The 22,121-nt window shown below is 44.8% G+C and overlaps 1 protein-coding gene across 1 annotated transcript; it reads left to right on the plus strand.

Moving 5' to 3' along the window:
* The first annotated feature begins 1,352 nt into the window (after positions 1 to 1,352).
* On the plus strand, positions 1,353 to 21,864 carry ECI2 (enoyl-CoA delta isomerase 2). The gene is made up of 10 exons (XM_065885453.1): positions 1,353 to 1,408; positions 4,458 to 4,620; positions 6,739 to 6,837; positions 7,045 to 7,233; positions 9,749 to 9,818; positions 13,117 to 13,219; positions 13,969 to 14,089; positions 18,772 to 18,861; positions 20,938 to 21,081; positions 21,709 to 21,864. Exons 1-10 carry the CDS (start codon positions 1,353 to 1,355, stop codon positions 21,862 to 21,864), a joined length of 1,191 nt encoding a protein of 396 aa, XP_065741525.1.
* Positions 21,865 to 22,121: the final 257 nt, after the last annotated feature.

The raw sequence follows: 22,121 nt of genomic DNA on the forward strand, positions 1-22,121 counted from the left end.
AGGCTCTGTGGCCATGGCTCACGTTTTTACGCTGACTCTATAAACCAGTGTTTCAAATTCTTTTTTATCATCCTGCTGGTTCCCTAATTAATGGGTTAGGTTAATCTTTGACACGTGCTCCTATATTTTTTAAATGATACTTTGACAAAAACAGCAAATTTCCCATACCCCACTTTTCTGTGTAAAATATAGTAGGCATAAGCCTGAGAAGACTTCACTTGTCTTACGAAAAGTCTCACCATCCAAATATGCTTACCAGTAAGGAATTTTTTTTTAACTAATATTTCTGTGAGCGGTGTTTCACCTTCCGGAGCCCAGTGAGTCTTCCAGTATCTCAGTCTCTTCTCACGCATTTCCATTACCTCCGAGGGTTACTTAAGTCAGCCTGAGAGAGGGTCTCAGGTCTTGGAGAGGCTCAACTCAGCCTACCAACCATCACCTTGTAACATCTGGAGAAAGGGTTCAGAATAAGTCCAAACTGTTCTACACGGCCTTCAGTCTTGCCCACCACCTATGATGAAGCGCAAATAATAAAATTACTTGGGACTCTAACCACTTGCAAGTCTCAGGTCCTCGGGGAAGTCACCTAATTAATCTTCGCGGCCCTCACGTTACACATCAGCAAAACAGGGCGACAGCATATTCCCTGCAGGGCTGCTCAGAGGATAACAACGAGCCTGGCTCACTCTAGCTGGTCCGCAGGTGTCATCTCCGTTCATCTAAAAATCGGAATTTTTTCCTCCGGGACCTGGACGAGGCGACAAAGGCCCTTCCAACTCTCAGGGTTTCTTCCCCATAAAAACAGTTTGTTAAATGCTTTGGCAGAACTCAAAAACACCCTGAGACGGTGACTGACGTGAAATGCTGGATTTAAACTGTTCGACAGAGAACGTCTGACGCCACCACTCTACCGGGTCTTCGAGTAGCTCACCCTGCGGAGCGAACACGTGCCTTTCACACGCCCTCGGCTGCCTCCCCGCCTCCGGCTTCTAAAGCCGGGTCAGCCGGTGCTCCCGCCAACCCCGCAGGGCCCTAGGGCGGAGCCACGCGCCTCCCGCCCCCGGCCCCGCCCCGGCCCCGCCCCGGCCGCTGACCCCACCCAACCTATCACTCCCGGCCCCTCCCCCCGCTCGGGCCCCGCCCCCGGCCCCGCCGCCACCTGTCGCCTTCAGGCCCCGCCCCAGTCCGCCCTCCCCGGGCTCCGGCCCCGCCCCTGGCCCCGCTCCAACCTATCGCGTTCAGGCCCCGCCCCGCCCCGGCCCCGCTCAGACCTATGGTGTCCCGGCCCCGTCCGGGAGTCAGTCCCCACCCCCACACCCCGCCCTCAGTCCCGCCCACGCCCTGGAGCAGCCATGGCTGGAGTGGCCGGAAGGCTGGCGCGGCTGTGGTGCTCGGGCGCTCTCAGCAGGTAAGTGCCGAGCCCGGGCCCAAGGTCGCCCTCGGACGCCGCCGTGCTTGCGGGGGGCGCGCTGTCTGTTATCGCGTCTCGGTAGCAGCAGGGTTTGCGGGCTTCCAGCAGAGCGTGACGTCAGGTGTCCCTCTCCCGCTCGCCCTCCTCTGGGCCGGAGGGTCAGGACGGCCGAGCTGGGTCTCGTCGCGCCCGTCCCCGCCCGCCCCCGCCGCCGGGCTCCGAGATGCTTTGCTGAGTTGGGGGGGTCGCGTGAGCGGCCGTGCGGGCTCGTGCCCGCCGTGGGAGCGCGCCCCGAGATCGGGTGGGGGGTGACCCGTCTGCTTAGTGGAGAACGGCCTGCCTAGTGATGGTGGCGGGATGCACAGCCGGGCCACGTGGAAACCAGAACCGGGCTGTGCACCGGCAAGGGGAAAACCCTGGAACGTGCCGGTTGCCTTCGGGGGTGGAGTTATGATTTTCCCGATTTTATATACTAAGCGGTCGTGTTTTGTAATTTTTTAAAAACTCTATTTTAAAATAAATAAGTTTGCACCATATTTTGTGAGAACTTGCACATTTCGCCCTTTATGTACATTTTAAGTTTTCCTTTCATTTTCTGCTTGTAACTTGCCAGGTGCCAAATTCATGTAAGATGCAATTTTTTCCCTATTTGGAAAAAAAAAAAAAACGGATTCAATTATTTAATGTAAAACTCATAGAAGGCTAATTTTACTGAATGAGGCTAATTCAAGGTTTGAACCTACTCTTTGAAAGTTACATTATTGCAGAGGAGGTGATAACATTTGTTAGGTTTGGGCTTTATTTGTAACTATTATTTTAATCATCTTTGATGCCTTTAACTTTATTACTCAGGGTCATTTGTTGTGAAACAACAGTGTTGTTTGTTTGTGACCTCACTGCTGTGCATTGATGCTTTCCCCTCCCCTCTGCTTACTGTGTGTGCTTAAAAAGCTAGTTACCTGGTAGCACTTGCTGTCTCTGCTCTGCACCTGGTTCATTAGACATCTCTGGGTTAGGGGTGAGTATGTCTCTCAGCAGGCTTCACAGCCTAGCATCCAAGGCAGGTAGATTTCCCCCGGGTAGGTCTTTCACCTCCCTAAGAAAGAAGTGCTCTCTATCTGGAATGCCAGCAACTGCTCAGAACATTTCTTTTTTTTTTTTATTATTTTTTTTTGCGGTACGCGGACCTCTCACTGCTGTGGCCTCTCCCGTTGCGGAGCACAGGCTCCGGACGCGCAGGCTCAGCGGCCACGGCTCACGGGCCCAGCCGCTCCGCGGCATGTGGGATCTTCCCGGACCGGGGCACGAACCCGCGTCCCCTGCATCGGCAGGCGGACTCCCAACCACTGCGCCACCAGGGAAGCCCTCCTCTGAACATTTCTTACATCTTCATTTTCCCCTCCTTTCTCCTGTGTGTGTGCTGGGACACACATGTTTGCTGAGCAGAGTAAGGAATTGACCTGATGAAAGTTTATACTTTGTTGATCAGTGACTGTGTGACTGAGCAGAGGGCTTATGTTCCTGAGGGGGCGTTGGCAGAACCAAATTCTGACAGCAGGAGTTTGCAGCAAAGTAAGGATTTATTGCAGGCCACTAAGCAAGGCAGTGGGAGGACAAGCCTCAGGTCCACTCCAAATTGATCTTTGTGTTACAGGCTTTTTTTTTTTTTTTTTTGAGGGGAAGAACAAAGACGCTGAAATTAATTATCCTCTTGTGACATTTATTAATCATTGCGTGTCTCTGGTTTATAACTCTCTGCCCAGGTGGTCCATGGCACAGGGGTCTGTGAGCTCGTCCGGCTCTGCAGAAACAACCTGAGTCTACACGTTAACAATGATGTCTATAATAGCAGTTTTAGTACAAAAACGATGTTATTGACAGCAGCAATTTTAGTCATCTGACTCTGGTTGATTAGTGCTCAGTTAGCCCAGGATTGAGGTCAGAGGAGACAAGAAAGGGAATAAAGTTTTGGACAGAGGGATGACTCACAAACTCGGTAAGGAAACTCGGTTTTAGGGGGGCTCAGTTTCAACTGCAGAGGCTGTTTCTGGACCTTGGGGCCCAAATGACTGAATTCTTTGTACTTTACTCCCTTGGTCTCAGTATCTTTATTTTGTCTGGGGGTGGGGCAGGCATATTAAACTCAGAGACTGAGATTGTCTTTGCCACTGTTTTATTTAACCCAGGTTCACTGCGGGAATAGTAATAATTTCACAAGCCAGTAGCATACAGGATAATGCCTCTTCATAAGGCAGTAAAGAGTTTTGACTTTGCCATCCAAGAGCTGATGTCCAGCTGCCAGCCCCCAAGTAAAAGTCCCTTGATGCTGGAGCAGGTTGCTGGTGTGGCCAGGCAGGCTGAGTCTTCGGTGGCCACTACATGGCTTTCACCACTGCTGATCGAAGAGTCCCCTTTACCGTGGCAGGAGCTAGTGCCCCAAGGTCTTGGAGAGCTGTTTGGATCAGCAGAGGGGAGCCTTGCCCAGACTGACACTCTCGGGCGGTCCTCACAAACTCTGGGGATTTATAGTCTCAGTGACCCCTCTGCATATAGTCATTTCATCTGCTCTTATCAGTACATCCCCTGCAGGACCCCTCAGACGCTGAGCTCCGAGCGGCTACCAGCCAGGAAGATGAGATGTCAACCTGACACAGCTCACATCATTCTTATATCAAAACCCCTTCACTTCTAAAAACAACTTTTTGGGTCTTTGCTTTCACTTCAGTTGTACGCAAGGGGTTCTGCCATCTTCACACCCCGCGCGGCACTCCGGGTCTCCTGCATCCCACAGGCCTCTACTGACTTCCTGCCCGTGGCACAATTCCACGGCTCCCCGGCTTCTGGCTGCTTTCTCTCTGTTTGATTTGAAGGCTACGTGACTGCCATTAGCTTCTGTACTGATTTCTTATCTCGGGACAGTTTTGGAAACCACTAACCATTCACAGCCAGGTGGCTGGGGAAGTATAGGGAAACTATTTCTGGAGAAACGTAGCATTTTGGCGTGTAAGGGCTGGGAACGATTAGCAGTCAGCCTGCCTGTTTGCAGTCCTCTGCAGGTCACTCGTTTCCCGGCACTCCAGCTGCACTTGTGTGGCCCAGCAATGAGAGCCAGCCAGAAGGACTTTGAAAACGCCACGAATCAGGTGAAACTCTTGAAGAAGGATCCAGGAAATGAAGTGAAGCTAAAACTGTATGCATTGTATAAGCAGGTAAATACCTAAGGTGCGATGTAAAGGCATTTTGAGCAGATAGGTCCTCAGACAGACGTGCTGTGTGTTGTACTAAAATGCAGCCTTAATGCTTTTAGGGATTGTGTTGCCTTTCCTACCAAGAGTGTATACGTGGGAGTTTATTATATTAGACTTCAAAATATTATTAAGGCAAAAAGTAACTCCTCAGGACCACTCCAGAGTAAAAGAGACTTAAAAGATATAACAACCAAAGGTGTAGATCTTATTTGGCCACTAATTAAAATAAATCAGCTGAAAAAGTGGTCTTGAGACAATTGGGGAAATTTGATTAGGAGCTGAGTATTAGGTGTTACCTAGGAATTATTCTTAATGGCATCATGGTTGTATAAGAAAATGTTTTGTTTTTGTTTTGTTTTTTTTTAGGAATGCATACTGAGTACCTAGGGGTAAAATAGTATGGTGTTTGGCATTCTCTCAAATAATGAAGCAAAAAAGGAAAGAAAAGGGTGGATGAAGCAAGTATGGCAAAAATGAGCATTACTGAGTTTGGGTGACGAAGGTTGGGAGTTCATGACAGTATTCTACTTTTGTATATGTTTGAAATTTTTTATTACAAAATTTTAAAACTCAAGTTTTTAAGTTACAATGTCTGAAAAATGTCCTGGGAAGTCAGCCCCTCTGGGTTCCTGTGTGTTTTCTATTTTTCCCTTCCTGTGACGCATATGAGCCTCTCTTACTTTCATACTGGTGTGTATAGTAAAGAACTTAACTTTGCCCCCAAAGAGGTCTGAACTTCGCCCTTGGCTTCTGGGAGGTAATTTCTAAGCCCTTGAAATGCCAAGCGTGATAGAAGTGTCTTTGTTTGCCTGTAGAGTCTAACAGTGGTATTTAGAGTAGGGGCTGCGATTACACTTTAACCATGCGGAGGTGGTGGAGCCCCAGTGAAAACTCTGAACACTGAGGCTTGAATGAGCTTCGCTCGTGGGCAGTACTCTGTGTGTTGTCACTCATTAGTCTGGGACTGGAGGAGTACGCTGTCCTGACTCCGCAGTGGCCGGTTGGCGGCAGCCTGGGGTGTCACACACACCTTCCCCAGATTCCACCCTCTGCATCCTCCCTTGCTGACCTTAATCCGTATCCTTTCCCCCTAATAACCGGTAACCAAGAGTACAGCAGCTTTCAGTACATGCTGTGAGTCATTCTAGCAGATTATTGAACCCGAGGGTGGTTTCAGGAGTCCCCCAATCTCGCACTTGGTGTCAGAAGTGGAGGGGGGCAGTCTTACGGCCTGCGTTGCCTCTAATTTCTCAGATGGCTAACTCTTGCGAGGTGAGTCTTATCTCTCTCTCTTTGGAGAGTCTTAGCCTCCTTTGCTGCCCTTGTTTTTCAAAGCCTCTTTCTTCTTTCCTCTTTCAGCTAGTTATATTACGAAGTTGAAAAGCATGGTTATTAAATGGAGTTTTAAATCGCCATCTCTGAAAATAACTGAGTGCGTATTTTTTTCATCTCAAAACACTCAGTGCGCCTCCCCTCAAACAAGTAAACTTTAGTTGCTTTTTGGTTTCTGCTTGCGTGTCCTTCAGTTAAGTGTCCTAAGGGCCAGCGGCTCTGATGACCCCACCCCTGCCCCCTCGTACGCAGCTGCAGCTGTGTTGCTCAGTTATCAGATATCTGCCATGGAACTGGGTTGGGGAGGGTGTTTCTTTTGAATGGGCTTTCAGAATACACTGTGTGTTCAAAATGTTTGTGGGCGAGTTACCTTTGAAGATTGTTTGCTTGAAGATTTTGATCATGTATGAAGAATGTGACCATCGCTAAAACTAATGAACGATGATGATTTTTTTAAAAGTATTCAATACTTTCCCAAAACCCTAATCTTGCGTTATTTTCATGCACAGGCAGTTATAACTTATTTTAGGGACTGATAGCCAATGGCATATTTTGTCCCTCCAGTCTTTTTTCTCTTGCTGTGCATTTTTAGCAACAGCATCAAAGGGAGAAGAAAATTCACATAAATGTATGTACCTTGGGAGGGGAAGGTGCGTTCACGCTGGCATGCATCTTACGGGTCTTAACTATTTAAGGCTCCAGTTTGCATGGGTGTTTGACCAATAATTGCCCCTCTCCTTTTCACAGGCCACTGAAGGACCTTGTAATGTGCCCAAACCAGGTGTGCTTGACTTTATCAATAAGGCCAAGTGGGATGCTTGGAATGCTCTTGGCAGTCTGCCCAAGGTACATTTACTTATCATTCTGCTTTTATTCCATTTGCTGTGCTCCTAAAGGAAGGGGTCGCTTCTGATTATTAAGCCATTACGGATGAGCCTTCTAGATCTTGAGACCCCTCTACCGAACCAGAATCTCTGTTCTTTCTTCATTGCCAGGAAGTTTCTCAGAATGCTTGTTCACTGACCGTGGGCTGAAATTGTCATCTCTCTTCAGGAAACCGCCAGGCATAACTACGTGGACTTGGTGGCCAGTTTGAGTGCTTCGTCTGAGTCCTCCATCCAGGTGACACCTGCAGCAGACAGGAAGCAACCAGGGAGTGACGCCCTGGTGGTGACCTCCCAAGATGGCATCACAACCATCACATTGAACCGGCCCGACAAAAAAAATGCACTCACCACTCAGGTAACACGACCTGCCCTAAGAGTCCGTCCTGCTTTTCTTTCCTCGGTCTGTTTCACTCAAAAACTATAGTGTGTCAGCATCCTTTCTGTTTCTGTGAGAGCTCGTGTTTGATTTGTACAGAAGATTAATGATTGTGGCTACTTCATACAGCAGAGTGGGACATTCGTTATTTAGAATTTGTGAGCTTCGGGTAGATTATGCATGCCCAGAAGGCACTGCAACTTTTCTGATGATGGAAACACAGATAAATGATGTGAATATAAATGAAACACGTCACAGTAAGAGAAGATGCAGAGGGCTTCTCTAAGGTTGGCATAGACGCTCCCTGGACATATCTTCATGTCACTTAGACTTGAGAGTGAGTACTAATCTACTTGCATGGAGCTTTATTTTGTACAAGTAGAGGGAAAAAGGAGAGAAGAACTTAAATAGATCATAACCCAGCTCTGCTTGAAATGAGCTGCTTCACGAGGGCACTGTTAGTCTTTGAATCGGTCATTGAACTAGAATAATAGAAATAACCCCTTCCGCAACCTAAGCATCCATCAGTGGATGATGGACAAAGAAAACATGGTACATATACACGGTGGAATACTGTTCAGCCATAAAAAATTGTGAAATCTTGCCATTTGTGACAACGTGGATGGCCTTGAGGGCATTATGCTAAGCGAAATAGCTTAGAGAAAGGCAAATACCGTATGATCTCACTTACAAATACAGAGAACAGCAGATTGGTGGTTGTCAGAGGTGTGGGGTGAAGGGGGTCAAAATGTACAAACTTCCAGTTATAAAATGAAAATGTCACAGGGATATACTGTACAGCACAGTGACTATAATACTGTTTTCCATGTCTAAAAGTTGCTAAGACAATCTTAAAATTTCTTATCACAAGGAAAAAACATTGTAACAATGTGTGGTGATGGACATTGGCTGATTGCAGTCATTTTACAATGTATACAAATATTAAATCATTATGTTATACACCCGAAACAAACATATGTATCATTTAAAAAAAAATAAACCGAAGTTTAAGGAAAAAATAGCCACTTCAGCCCTTTCCCCTTGACAAAAAAAGTAGAGAATTAATTGGATACTTGGTGCTGAACTGGGAGTAAAATTCAAAAGGGCTGTAACCCCTTTTCATTGGACATATCACCTCTATTGTAGTAGGAAAAGCACACTACCTTAAAATAGCCTTAAATAAGGATTCCATGAAGTTGGATATGCACTATGCAGTTAACAAAGCATTCGAGTCTCAAAACATTTTCCTTTTCTCCTGACTCCTTTTTTTTTTTTTTTTTTGCGGTACGCGGGCCTCTCACTGTTGTGGCCTCTCCCGTTGCGGAGCACAGACTCCGGACGCGCAGGCTCAGCGGCCATGGATCACGGGCCCAGCCGCTCCGCGGCATGTGGGATCTTCCCGGACCGGGGCACGAACCCGTGTCCCCTGCATCGGCAGGCGGACTCTCAACCACTGCGCCACCACGGAAGCCCACTGACTCATTTTTATATATCCATGATAGTAATAACTACTCTTTACAGAGTGGCGCGTGTGTGTCAGTACTTTCCACACAGAGGTTTAATTCCCACAAGGAGCCGACCACTATTGCTACCTAACAATAAAATAATTAGGTTAAGTACTTATTTGCTCCAACTCACATGACTAATAACCAGGAAGATCTAAGTTGAAGCCATGATCTATCCATCCCTTAAGCCTGGCTCTTCCCAGATACCCTGTCATGCTTCATCATCATCCTGGTAGTCATAATGGAACTACTTCCTCATTCCCTCCCTCAGTAGAAATGATTTCACCTCCATTCATACATTATGTAAAGTCCACGCGTCTGTTTTTTCAGTAAAGGATGTGTATCTGTAAACGTCAGCGCTCTTCACCATTCTCTCCCTCATCTAAGGTAGAAACTGCACCTGTTTTAAATGCCTTGAAAGCTATGACAGCTACACGTCCAAGATTCAGAGACGTTGCTGATTTGAAATATTGGGCCCACTGTTCTTGACGGAGTCCAGCCTTTCACCCTCCATAACACTCCCAGGCTGCCTGCCACACTCATGCTGTCTTGACGTCCCAAATAAAAAACTGCTTCCTGGAAATCTTTCTCTGCTCCCCGCCCCGTCCTACCCACCCTAGAAAAGAACCGGCAGCTCCTCTGAGCTTTCTGCTGCTTTGTACTTTCCACCCATTTTAGAGCTGTCCCTCCCCGTCTATTAATTCCAAAAGCTCAAGGACTGTGTCTTACTTGTTCATTTTGGGGGAAAAACGTGGATATGTTCCCCAGCATCTTCTACATAGCACTTGGTACAGAATACGCACCACGTAATCGTAGAAGGAATGGAAGTCCTTTTCAGTCTTTCGTTCTGGCTCTATAAATACAGCCAGCGTAAGTGTTTGGCACTTTGCAGAGGGTGGGCTTTGCAGACTGATGTTTAGTGAAGCCCCTGGGGGATGGTTACCATTTTCAGAGTTTTTTCTTTTCCTCGTCTTCCCCCTTTCACACAGATGTATCACGACATCATGCTTGCACTTGAGGCCGCAGGCAAGGATGATTCAGCCATAACTGTTTTAACAGGTGAGACATTTTCTGAGATTTCTAGTTAAATTTCTATTTGGGGGGATTTTCATCTAAGTAGGAAATTGAGTAAATAGGCTCTAATATATTTCCTAGTGCTAAGATACTCTAATTCTTAAATACATAAAAAATACGATAGACACAGGATTGATATCTTTATCACGTAAAAAGCAGATACAAATTGGTAAGAAAAGTGCTAAGACCTATTAGATAAACAGGTGAGTAAAATGAACAGATAGTTTATGTGAGAAAGTACAGGCATAAAAGAAACAAGGAAAATGCAACCAGGTTAATAAACAGAAATCAAAATGATGAGATACCACTTTATACTTACCTGAATTAGCAAAATTTCATGTTATACCCAATTTTGACAAGGTTATGGTAGAATAAATGCCTCTACTCCCTTGCCGACAGCAGCGTGATGGCTATAAAAAGTGTAAGTAGCTAAGGAAAGGGCATTTGACAGTATGTAAAATGTTCATATACTTTGATACAGGGATCCCACTTATGGGAATTTATTTTAGGGAAATTATCCAAGAAAAAGGAAAGGTCTCACGCAAGAAAGATAATCTTTGCAGCATTACTTATAATTGTGAAGATGTTAAAACATTGTAAATATTCTGCGTGACAGAATAATAAAGCACATTATAGAACATCCAGTAGACTATATACTGTACAAGTATTAAAAATTACAACTCTAGAAACCGACAGTATAGCAAATGTTTAAGATATAATAAAAAGCATTAGCAATTATATCAACACTGTGATAATAAGTGGAAAATATGATGGATGCTTCTGGGCCTGGGCTGATGAGAACTCAGAGAATGGAAGTCACGGAACCTGGAAGGGGCACTGCGTGTAGTGGTACAAGCTGAGGGTCAGGACTCGGATCAACTGGTGTTTAAATCCGGGCTTCATTCCTCACTACCTGTGGGCGACCTCTGCTTCCTGAATGGAGAAGACAGTATCTTCCTAACCCCACAGAATGGTCGAGGTGGTGGCACGAGACAGTGCAGGGCAGGGCTCACAGCAGGTACTTGGGAGACGGGAGCTGTTACCGTTTGTTGACGCAGTGGAAGCAGGACTGATTTTATTTTATTTTATTTATTTTCTTTTTTGGCCACGCCATGCAGCTTGCGGGATCTTAGTTCCCCAACTAGGGATTGAACCTGCACCCTTGGCAGTGAAAGTGCGGAGTCCTAACCACTAGACCACCAGGGAATTCCCAGAGTGATTTTATTTTCTTTTAATTTTCATTAAAATTTGTAAAATATATAATATTATATAGAGATATCAGAGATCTTTCAGTAAAAAAAGGGAGATGAGGAGAAAGAGAGATACCTAACAGCTGATGAGGGGGGGTGAAGGAAAGGGAAGAGTTGAGCATGGCCCTTGTATTTCACAAATACACCTCGGAGAACGGAGGCAACAAAATCAGTCTAGAGGTGGCGTTGGCTTGATACAGGAGAAGAATGTTTTCTGGTTTTTTAATTAAAAAAAATTTTTTAACATCTTTATTGGAGTATAATTGCTTTACAATGGTGTGTTCGTTTCTGTTCTATAACGAAGTCAATCAGCTATACATATACATAAAAAAATTTTTAACTAAAAGTATAATACAGGCACATGGTTTTTTAGAAAATCCAAAGATTGTGAAATGGCATATAACAAAACTGAATCTCACTCTCCTTGGAACCCCAGTCTTGCTTCCTAGAAAAACTCAGCTTTTCTTGAGACTTCCAGAAACTGCCTACGTGTGTACTCCGCCTCTTGTAAACAGAAAAGGAAGCATATAGTACATACATACTGTACCCACCTTCTCCTAACAGCATATCCCGAAAAATGGTTCTCTGTCAGCACGTATACATCTAAGTTTTTCTCTGCAGGACTACAAAGTCCGAAAGTTTTGGGATTCCATCATTTATTTTATCATTCCTGTATTGACGAATGGGTAGACCGTACTTAGTCTTTTGCTATTAAAATCATGCTGCAAGGGTATCCTTGGACATATGTCTTGCAGTGAATGTGCAAAATCCAAAGGCTATATTCTTAGAAGTGAAGTTGCTGGGTTTCTTAATGATGGTAATAACGGCTAACGTTTTTATCGTACTTCCTGTTTGCTGACACGGGTCTAAGCGTTTTAATTCATCTGATAGCATTTTGATTCTTCACTTTTCTAAGCTTTCTTGCAACAACCCCGTGAGATTAGGCCCTATTATTACTCGTATCTTACAGGGGAGGAAACCGAAAGGTTAGGTTTTGATAAATAGCACTTTTCCTGTAGTGATTTTCTGTATATCCTTCACGTTCGTTTTCTAGTTCCTGTTTGATCTAAACGTTGTAACAGTAGGTCCTTTCATTTCCAGAAAGGATTTTTTTTTTTTTTGGGTTTTCCATTTCTGTTATCAATTCCTAGTTTATTGTATTATAATCAGAAATGATTGGTTTTACTTTTTTTAGAATCTATTAAAATTTCGTGTATATTAGCTATGTATTGAAATCTCTGCCTTGAAGATTAAGAATCAAAAATGGCCAATATTTTATATCATCCAGGAACACTTAAAAAGTAAGTTCAGGGACTTCCCTGGTGGTCCAGTGGCTAAGATTCCGTGTCCCCAGCGCAGGGGGCACCGGTTCGATCCCTGGTCGGGGAACTAAGATCCCACATGCCACACGGTCCAGCCAAAAAAATAATAGTAATGAAAAAATATTTTAAATAAAAAAAATTTTTTTTAATTAAAAGTTCATTCTTGATTTTTAAGGTATAGAGTTACAATTATATCAATTAGACTTGCCTCTCTAATTCATGTTATATAGATTTCCTAAATTCTGTTTTCTAATTTATCTGTCTGAACTGAAAAAAGAAAATTAAAGGCATCTGTTTCTCTCAGCCCACGCTACGCTGGGTTCCCCCCTCCCCAGAGCCTTTGCACATGTTGTCACCGCTGGAGAGTATTCCCCCCACCCTCTTTCCATCTACCCCTGCCCGTGTCCTTCAGATCTCAGTCCAGTCATTCCCGCCTTAGCAAAGTCCCTCCCTGAACCCCCAGGTGAGAGCAGAGCCCCATTGCCTGCTCTCCTGTCCTCGTGTCCGTTTGCATCATCATAGTTGCATTGCCTAGTTATTCATGTGTCTTTAAATCAAGGTCCAGCTGACTCCCTGGTCTGTCAATTAGGGCAGGACCCCAGCTGGTCCACCAGTGTATTTCCAGAGCTTGGTACAGAGCCTGGCACATACAAGATGCCCAGTGACTACTGCAGAGTGAGTGAGTGCTGGATCCATGGATTTTGTTGACAGGCAATGGGGACTATTATTGTAGTGGGAATGATCTGACCAACTTCACGGATATTCCCCCTGGTGGAGTGGAGGAGAAAGCCAGAAGCGGGGCCGTTTTACTGAGGTGAGAGCACGTCTGTCTCATCCCGGGGGGCTTATCCTTATCGGTGTGGGGTCTTCAGCTGCGCCAAAGTAAAATAAATACTTCTTAGGTTCCGTGTAATCGGCTGTGACTTTAGGCAAGCATATTTCTCCAAGCTTCTATCAGCAGGGGGCATTTGCTCCATCACTGTAACTTCTGTTACCCGTTCTCCTGGCCTCCCTACACCACATTTGATTGGAAAGCATACAAGTCAACTACCGCTACCAATTAAGTTCTCCCATATTGAGGCAGAGGAGTTTAGCAACTTCTCCTCTGGCCAGAGGAAGGCGTGACTGCCATGATCGCTGCTAATAGGAGACTTGAAATGGTCTGGGAAGACGCAGAGGGCGTGAAGGCATCTCCTCCCGCCTCGTTAGTCCCTGCTGCGTCTCTGGTGCCCACTGAGCTGTGATACTGCAGCACGTGCTGGCAGCCACCCTCGCCTCTGAGTCTACAGCTGGCTTCCGTCCCTGACCGAATGCCTAGAACACAAGATTTGAACCAAGGCTGACCTGTGGGACTCTGCGAGTTTCCCTCAAGTGCCGTTCAGATGGGAGGAACCTGGTGCGAGAGGCCGGGGAGGTGGCAGGGCAGAGAGGCACTGCTGGGCGATGGGAAATTCACCAGCCTGGCCAGAAAAGCACGTTCCAGACTCACCCTGTCTCACCTGCATACTTCAGTGATGCTACTTTGGCATATTTAAACATGCTTTTATATTTCCACGTCTGTAGGGATTTTGTCGACTGTTTTATAGATTTTCCGAAGCCTCTGGTTGCAGTGGTAAATGGACCAGCTGTAGGAATCTCCGTCACCATTCTCGGGCTATTTGATATCGTGTATGCGACCGACAGGGTAAGTCAGCTCCCAGAAATGTATGAAGTTATACAAGTTAAAAAGAGATCCTCTGAATCCTCCTTTATTGTTGCTAGTAGTAAACAGATTACATATGGTTTATGGTAGAATGGACCGAATTTAAATTTTTCCCAAAGAATTAGTCTAATATGACGCTTTTTTTTTTCCTTTACTATTAACTTGGGTTTTCCTAAACACGAATATTGTTGTGAGCATTTTTGCCCCAGCTCTTTTGGCTCTGTGCTCTAATCCCGTTACACAACACTTGTTCATTTTTACTCTAAAATAGTCAGGAACCTTCAAAGCTTGTTAGCAGGGGGCAAAAAATAGCTGCTTTGGAGGTTATGCAAGTGAGTTATTTGATCAGTTTTCCCAAGTAAATGAATCCTGGAATTTATAAATCCAGAATAAGGAAGAACTTTCAGGCGTTATTCTACTTTCACTCCCTCCTTTGCAGATAAGAAAACCAAAGCTCAGAGAAGTCGTGTTCACCATTGAATTATATAGATTTTAATTTTTCTTCCTACTACGGTCATAATATATGTCATAGTAGAAAATAAAATTTTGGAAAATATGGAGAAGTACAAAGAAAAGAGTTAATTTAAAAGTCACTCCTTATCTCACCACTCAGATAAGCAGTGCTAACATTTGGGTTATTTAACTTATCTAATTTAACCAGTCCCTGACACTGGAACCCTAGAATATTTCCAGTTTTTATCCTTATAAACAAAAATGTGATGAATGTTTGTCTTAGAACGTTTACTGTAGAACTAATAACCACCTCTTAGGGTTATCAGATTCTTGGAGTGACTTTTGCTTTTGTGGCAGTACAATTTGCTAATGTACAGACAGCCTTGCCGGGAACACTTGGTTTTTACCGCTGAAGAGATTCCTGGCTTTGTTTGGAGGTGTTTTCTCCACTGATGGGGCCGTATATGAGGGTCCTTAACTCTGTGGCTCACCTTTTACTGGATTCCTTTCAATGAGGTTGGGCATATTGTCGGATCTAATTTTTACTAATAATTTTCCCATAAAAATAGCAAATGGAAGTCTAGACGCTAGGCTACCTAACCTTTGTAGGTGGAAGTCTCTGCTCAAAGGCAGAAATTAAGAGTCTTCGGTCACATTCTGTGTGTTAAATGACCAATTAATTGACCTGCTTTGAGCAGGGTGGGATCAGGAGTTCCTGACCTGAACTTGGGGGTCTCATCCTTCAGTACTTGGAGGCCAGTATCATCATATTTGAATCTTGTCCCGATTCTCCCACTGGATTCCAAATGATTGTCATGTACATCATCTTTTTAAAGATTTCTAGGACTCCCATCTTACGATACAATTTGAATTAAAATTGAAACCAGAGGGAAATGCGTATATATTATGTGTGCTAAAAGATTGGGCCCAAAGTAAAATATTTGACAAATAGTGACCACTGCTGAGAGTTCACCCAACTGAATTAAACCAAGGTTCAATTTAAAATCAGGCAAAGACACAGAAGAAAGAAGCTGTGGAGAGGAATTCGTTTTACAGGGTTTCTCATTCCTGGCTTCATGAATAGATACCATATTAATGTGGGTTAACATTTAACCCATATAACCAAGTTATTCTTTATTATGGGCAATAAGTAGTGCCTCTGCCTATTAGCTTCTCTGTCAGCAAACAGTACATTTCCTCTTTGAGTTAATAAAAAGGCAGAAACCATAACAGTAATAGATCTTTGAGCGCTCAGTATCTAGGAGGCACTCTGCTGATGCATGTTTTATGTGTTCAGTAACTGCCCTGCGAGGCAGGTGCTCTCATCCCATTTTACAGATGAGAAAACCGTGGCACAGAGAAGTTAAGAAGCTCCAGGGTCACCAGGCAGCCTGACGCCAGCATCTAACCCTTAACTACATCTGCTGCTCCATTGCTTATAATAATGTTTATAAGTGAATTAAATGCTGCTTGTTATCAGCTTTCCACGCACCTGTTTGTGGCTCTTACCAAGGTCGGCTGCTTCTTTCAGTTTTCTGGTCATGTTCCTTAGGCTGTGACTTCTCAGCACATTTTCTCCAATACGCTTTCTTTTAGGGGGGAAAAGAGAAGCCAGGTGACATTAATAACTGTTTACTTTATTACTTTTATTATTTTGATTTGTATGCTTTGTACGTTATATGTTTATATCTTCTAGCAATATTCATTAAAAAAAAACCCCGCGATACCTGATTATGGGAAATGAAGTCTAAATATGCTGTTTACGGAATTGTTGAGTATAAGTTAATTTCCTTTCATAAGAACTTTTCATTCATCAAGAAACACACAAAACTATTTCTGACATCTAGAAAAAAACTACAAATGACTCTGTAGTCTAAATAACCAATATTAAAGTAGTTTCTGGTATTTAAAGCCAATCAAAAAACCTCTGGGGCAAAATCAAGACAAATGGCAGATTGAAGAAGTAATTTTTCAACTCACAATAGAGGCTAACCTTTCTAATATATTTTTTAAAATGTGTCTATAAAGTGATGGATCAACAAATTAATATAAAAATACACGACAGAGAGGAATAAATAGCTCACAGAAAAGAAAGTATAAATGGCTCTTAAAAACCACGTGAGAAAGACACCATTAAGAAAAGGACTTGGGGCTTCCCTGGTGGCGCAGTGGTTGGGAGTCCACCTGCCAATGCAGGGGACGCGGGTTCGTGCCCCAGTCCGGGAGGATCCCACGTGCCGCGGAGCGGCTGGGCCCGTGAGCCGTGGTCGCTGAGCCTGCGTGTCCGGAGCCTGTGCTCCACAACGGAAGAGGACACAAGAGTGAGAGGTCCGTGTACCACCAAAAAAAAAAAAAACAAAAAGAAAAGGACTTGTAGGGACTTCCCTGGTGGTGCAGGGGTTAAGAATCTGCCTGCCGATGCAGGGGACATGGGTTCGAGCCGTGGTCTGGGAAGATCCCACATGCCGAGGAGCAACTAAGCCCGTGCGCCACAACTACTGAGCCTGCGCTCTAGAGCCCGCGAGCCACAACTACTGAGCCCTCATGCCACAACTACTGAAGCCCGTGTGCCTAGAGCCCATGCTCCACAACAAGGGAAGCCACGGCAATGAGAAGCCCGCACATTGCAAAGAAGAGTAACCTCCGCTCGCTGCAACTAGAGAAAGCCCATGTGCGGCAATGAAGACCCAATGCAGCCATAAATTAATTAATTTTTAAAAAATAGACAACCAATCCAACTTAAAAATAGTGGGCAAAGTATTGCAAGCTACTTCACCAAAGAAGGTATGCAAATGGCTAATAAACACATGAAAAGATGCTCAACATCATTAGTCATTAGGGAACAGCAGATTAAAACCACACCAAGGGCTTCCCTGGTGGCACAGTGGTTGAGAGTCCACCTGCCGATGCGGGGGACACGGGTTCGTGCCCCAGTCCCGGAAGATGCCACATGCCGCGGAGCGGCTGGGCCCGTGAGCCATGGCCGCTGAGCCTGCACGTCCGGAGCCTGTGCTCTGCAACGGGAGAGGCCACAGCAGTGAGAGGCCCGCGTACCGCAAAAAAAAAAAAAAAAAAAAAAAAACCCACACCGAGACACCACAACACACCTACTAGAGTGGGTAAAATTGAAAAGACTAAGGATAACGACAGGTTTAAGGAGAACGGGGAGTGGTTGGAACTCCCTGCTGCACCTCGGAAAATAGTCTGGCAACGTCTCAGAAAGTTACACCACACGTGAACCACACAGCCCAGCAATTGCATGCCTGGGCATTTACCCAAGAGAGTTGAACATACACCTTCATCATAACCTTATTCATAATATCCGGAATACCGGAAATACCACAGTGGCTCCAGCTGGTGAATGGATAAGCGAATTATGACACATCCGTACAATGGAATACTTCTCAGAAATAAGCAGGAACAGACCTTAATATGTGCAGTAACAGCGTGGTGACTCAAGCCTGCTGCTAAGGACAGAAGCCCACGAAAGGAGAAGAGGCTACAGAACGTATGATTCCATTTATATGCATTCTAGAAAGGGCAAAACTGTAGGAACAAAACATCAGTGGTTGCTTGAGGGTGAGAGACAGACTGACTGCAGAAGCGGCGTGAGGAAACTTTGGCGTGGGGGGGTGATAGAACTATTCTATATCTTGGTCATGGTAGTGGCTACATAACTGTATACATTTGTTTAAAACTCATCAAACCGCATACGTTAAGAGTGGATTTTGTATACAGGCAGACCTCAGAGAGATTGTGGGTTTGGTTCCAGACCACCGCAGTAAAGCAGATATCACAATAAAGTGAGTCACGGGACTTTTTTGGTTTCCCAGTACATGTAAATGTTATGTTTACATTATACTGTAGTCTGTTAAGCATGCAATAGCATTATGTCTAAGAAAACAATCAGACATTTTAAAACAGCTTTAATTTAAAAATAACGCTGTTGGGAAAATGGCACCAGCAGGCTTGCTCGACTTAGGGTTGCCCCAAACCTTCCATTTGTAAAAAAAAAATTAAAATGTGGTATCTGCGAAGCACAATAAAGCAAAGCACGATCAAAGGAGGGCTGCCTGTCTAATAGTACAGTAACCATCATTTTAAAGTTCTGCAGTTAAGTATTGTAAGGAGGGTAGAAACAAGCAGTGATTTTTTTGAAATCACATGTGAAAAGATGATTTTCTTTTTTTTTTTTCTCTCTCTTCAAAAAGGCAACATTTCATACTCCATTCAGTCACCTAGGCCAGAGTCCAGAAGGGTGCTCCTCTTACACTTTTCCGAAGATGATGGGCCCAAGCAAGGTAATTTTTGGAAACCTTAAAATGAAACGTCATGTCATCTCCATTCCAGAAGTAACCCCACACTCTCTGTTCTTTCCCTCTATAGTAGAGGCAGCAGACGGAAGCGAATTATTTGCTCCCCAACTCCAAGAGTTTTAAACATAGAGGAACCAGGCTGTGGGAAGCGTCTGGTCCGCAGGGAAATTTAGACGCTCTGTCCCCAAACTGGGGGTGACTCTCAGCTGGGTGCCCCGTGCTCCCAGCGCCGTTCCCGGCCCCCACAGCCTTTCCTCCAGACTGTCCCACAGGGCAGCAAGGCTCCAAGGGGCCCAGTGGCTGCTCAGGTCTGTCCCTGCAGTTACGGAAACCTAGGTGCCCACCCTTGGTGGGCAGGACCCCAAGGGGATCATGACAAGACCGAGAGCCGGGGGTAGGGAGAGGCTTAGCAAACATCCTTCGGGATCTGAAAGGGGGGGGAGTGGGAATTGAGCCTCTGTTCGTTGCTATTAGGTTTTCATTGAAAAAGATGTATATATTTTTTTTTTTAAACATCTTTATTGGGGTATAATTGCTTTACAATGGTGTGTTAGTTTCTGCTTTATAACAAAGTGAATCAGCTATACATATACATATGTTCCCATATGTCTTCCCTCTTGCGTCTCCCTCCCTCCCACTCTCCCCATCCCACCCCTCCAGGCTGTCACAAAGCACCGAGCTAATATCCCTGTGCCTTGCGGCTGCTTCCCCCTAGCTATCTACCTTACTACGTTTGTTAGTGTGTATATGTCCATGACTCTCTCTCGCCCTGTCAAAACTCACCCTTCCCCCTCCCCATATCCTCAAGTCCGTTCTCCAGTAGGTCTGCGTCTTTATTCCTGTCTTACCCCTAGGTTCTTCATGACATTTTTTTTCCTTAAATTCCATATATATGTGTTAGCATACGGTATTTGTCTTTTTCTTTCTGACTTACTTCACTCTGTATGACAGACTCTAGGTCTATCCATCTCATTACAAATAGCTCAATTTCATTTCTGAAAAAGATGTATATTTTTAAAATCTCTTTTCTTTTGTTTCTGGACATGCCATGCGGCTTGCAGGATCTCAGTTCCCCGACTGGGGATTGAACGACCCCAGCCACGGCAGTGAGAGCCTGAAATCCTAACCATTAGGCCACCAAGGAATTCCCTTTTTAAGTCTCTTTCTTCAGTCACGTGCCCTGAATTCTTATACAGCTTTGAACTTTGAAAATTTGGGCAGACCCAACCCTAAGGCTTAGAACATTTGACTCTGAAACCGTCTTTCCTTTTCTGGAAGAGAAATTGCAAACATGGGAAAGGATACCCACTTGGTGCCCCCAGTATTGTTAGAAACTGAGCATCAGTCTCCCTCACTTTCCTTCAGTTAAGTGGAGCTCATTGGAGTACCTGGGCAGGTAAAGAAAACTGTCAGAGCCAGACCACTGTGTGAATTTCCAGGGAAAGGAATTTTTAAAAAATATTTATTTATTTCTTTGGGCTGCGCCGCATCTCAGTTGCAGCACGTGGGATCTTTAGCTGCAGCACGCAGGCTCTTAATTGAGGCGGGCGGGATCTAGTTCCCCAACCAGGGATCAAACCCAGACCCCCTGCATTGGGAGCGTGGAGTCTTACCCACTGGACCACCAGGGAGGTCCCCGGGGGAGGGAATTTGGACAGTTGGTGTGCCTGAATGTTGGTTGGCATTTCCTATGATGGTGATTTTCTTTTTGTTTTATAATTGTTTATAGTGTATAAAACAGGAGCTCGTTGCTGCTGTGTGTCGTAGAATCAACACCTGCCTCACAGCCTTTCTGCCCCAGGCTCCCGGCTCTTTTTGCTCCGCATCGTAGACAAACACAGAAGCAGCAACCTCTGCAAACGGTCCAGAAAGCCCAATGGTCTCAGCACAAAGTTGGCAAACCATTGCCTGTGGCGCCATCAGTTTCTCCCTTAATGAGAAATACTGGCAGCCTCAGAGGCCAGAAGGAGATGTCCCTGTGTCTACTGAAAGCAGTTCATTCTGAGGTTAGCTGAGCCTTGTTTCACTGCGTTAACGTCTCAATCCCGCTTTTCATTGCAGGCAACAGAGATGCTCGTTTTTGGGAAGAAGTTAACAGCCCGGGAAGCATGTACCCAAGGACTTGTTACTGAAGTTTTTCCTGACAGCACTTTTCAGAAAGAAGTTTGGGTCAGGCTGAAAGCATATTCAAAGCTCCCCCCAAATGTTAGTATTCGTTTTCTTGTTTGTTTTGTTTTGCTTGTAAGAACCATGGAAATCATCTGTTTGCCTTAAGAGAATAAGCAATTTTAAAAACAAGACAGCTGGCTCTGAGCACATCTGAATCTGAGATTAAAAGCAAGCATAATAACGTTAGAAATAGTGATTTTTACGAAACTTATCAAATAGGCATTCCATTGCTGTGGAGACCGAGGGGCGGTTCTCTCTGGGCACCACTTTGAGGAGGTTGATAGGCAACCTTTGCCAGCACTTTCATCCTTGAATCCAGGTGAGCAGCCAGACAGGTTAACTTTGAGGAGATTCTGACCACACAGCACCTTCGTTTTTATATGTGATAGCTGGTGACTGATTTTCTCATGTTCTCACTGCTCAAAATGTCCTGGAGCCAGAAGCTTTGGTTTCTATCTACAGCTTCTTAGAAATGTGTGATTACAAGCCCTGCCCCACACCTGCTGGGAGGATGTGTGCACACACGAACGTTTGAGGAGCAGTGTCTTATCTACACATATTTCTTAAGGTGTCACAGGATCAAATGAACGACAGAGAAACAAGCATCAGAATTCTAGAATAATCTCACTCCTCTTAACCTCACTGTTGGTTTTGTTTTTTCAGGCCATGAGAATTTCAAAACAGGTCATCAGAAATACGGAGAAAGAAAAGTTGCACGCGGTTAATGCTGAAGAAAGCAACATCCTGCGGGAGAGGTGGCTGTCAGATGAGTGCATGAACGCCGTCGTGAGCTTCCTGTCCAAAAAAGCAAAGCTGTGATGGCCATCACATCAAAGCTAAACGTTTCCAAGGAAGGGATGTGCTGCTATTTCTGCTTTCCAATTCCTGAACTAAGTAGACCTCGCTGTGCCTTTTTTCAGTGCTAAAATACCAGTTATGATAATTATACTTCACTAGAGCCCTGATGAAAAACAAACGATGTGAAACCAGCTTTGAGAATTTACGTAGGTTTTTGGTAGTGGGGAGTCTTACGTCTTTCGCTATGAATCGCTGTTGCCAGGCACACTGAAACATTG

This window comes from Phocoena phocoena, chromosome 10 (assembly GCF_963924675.1).
Source record: "Phocoena phocoena chromosome 10, mPhoPho1.1, whole genome shotgun sequence".
NCBI lineage: Eukaryota > Metazoa > Chordata > Mammalia > Artiodactyla > Phocoenidae > Phocoena > Phocoena phocoena.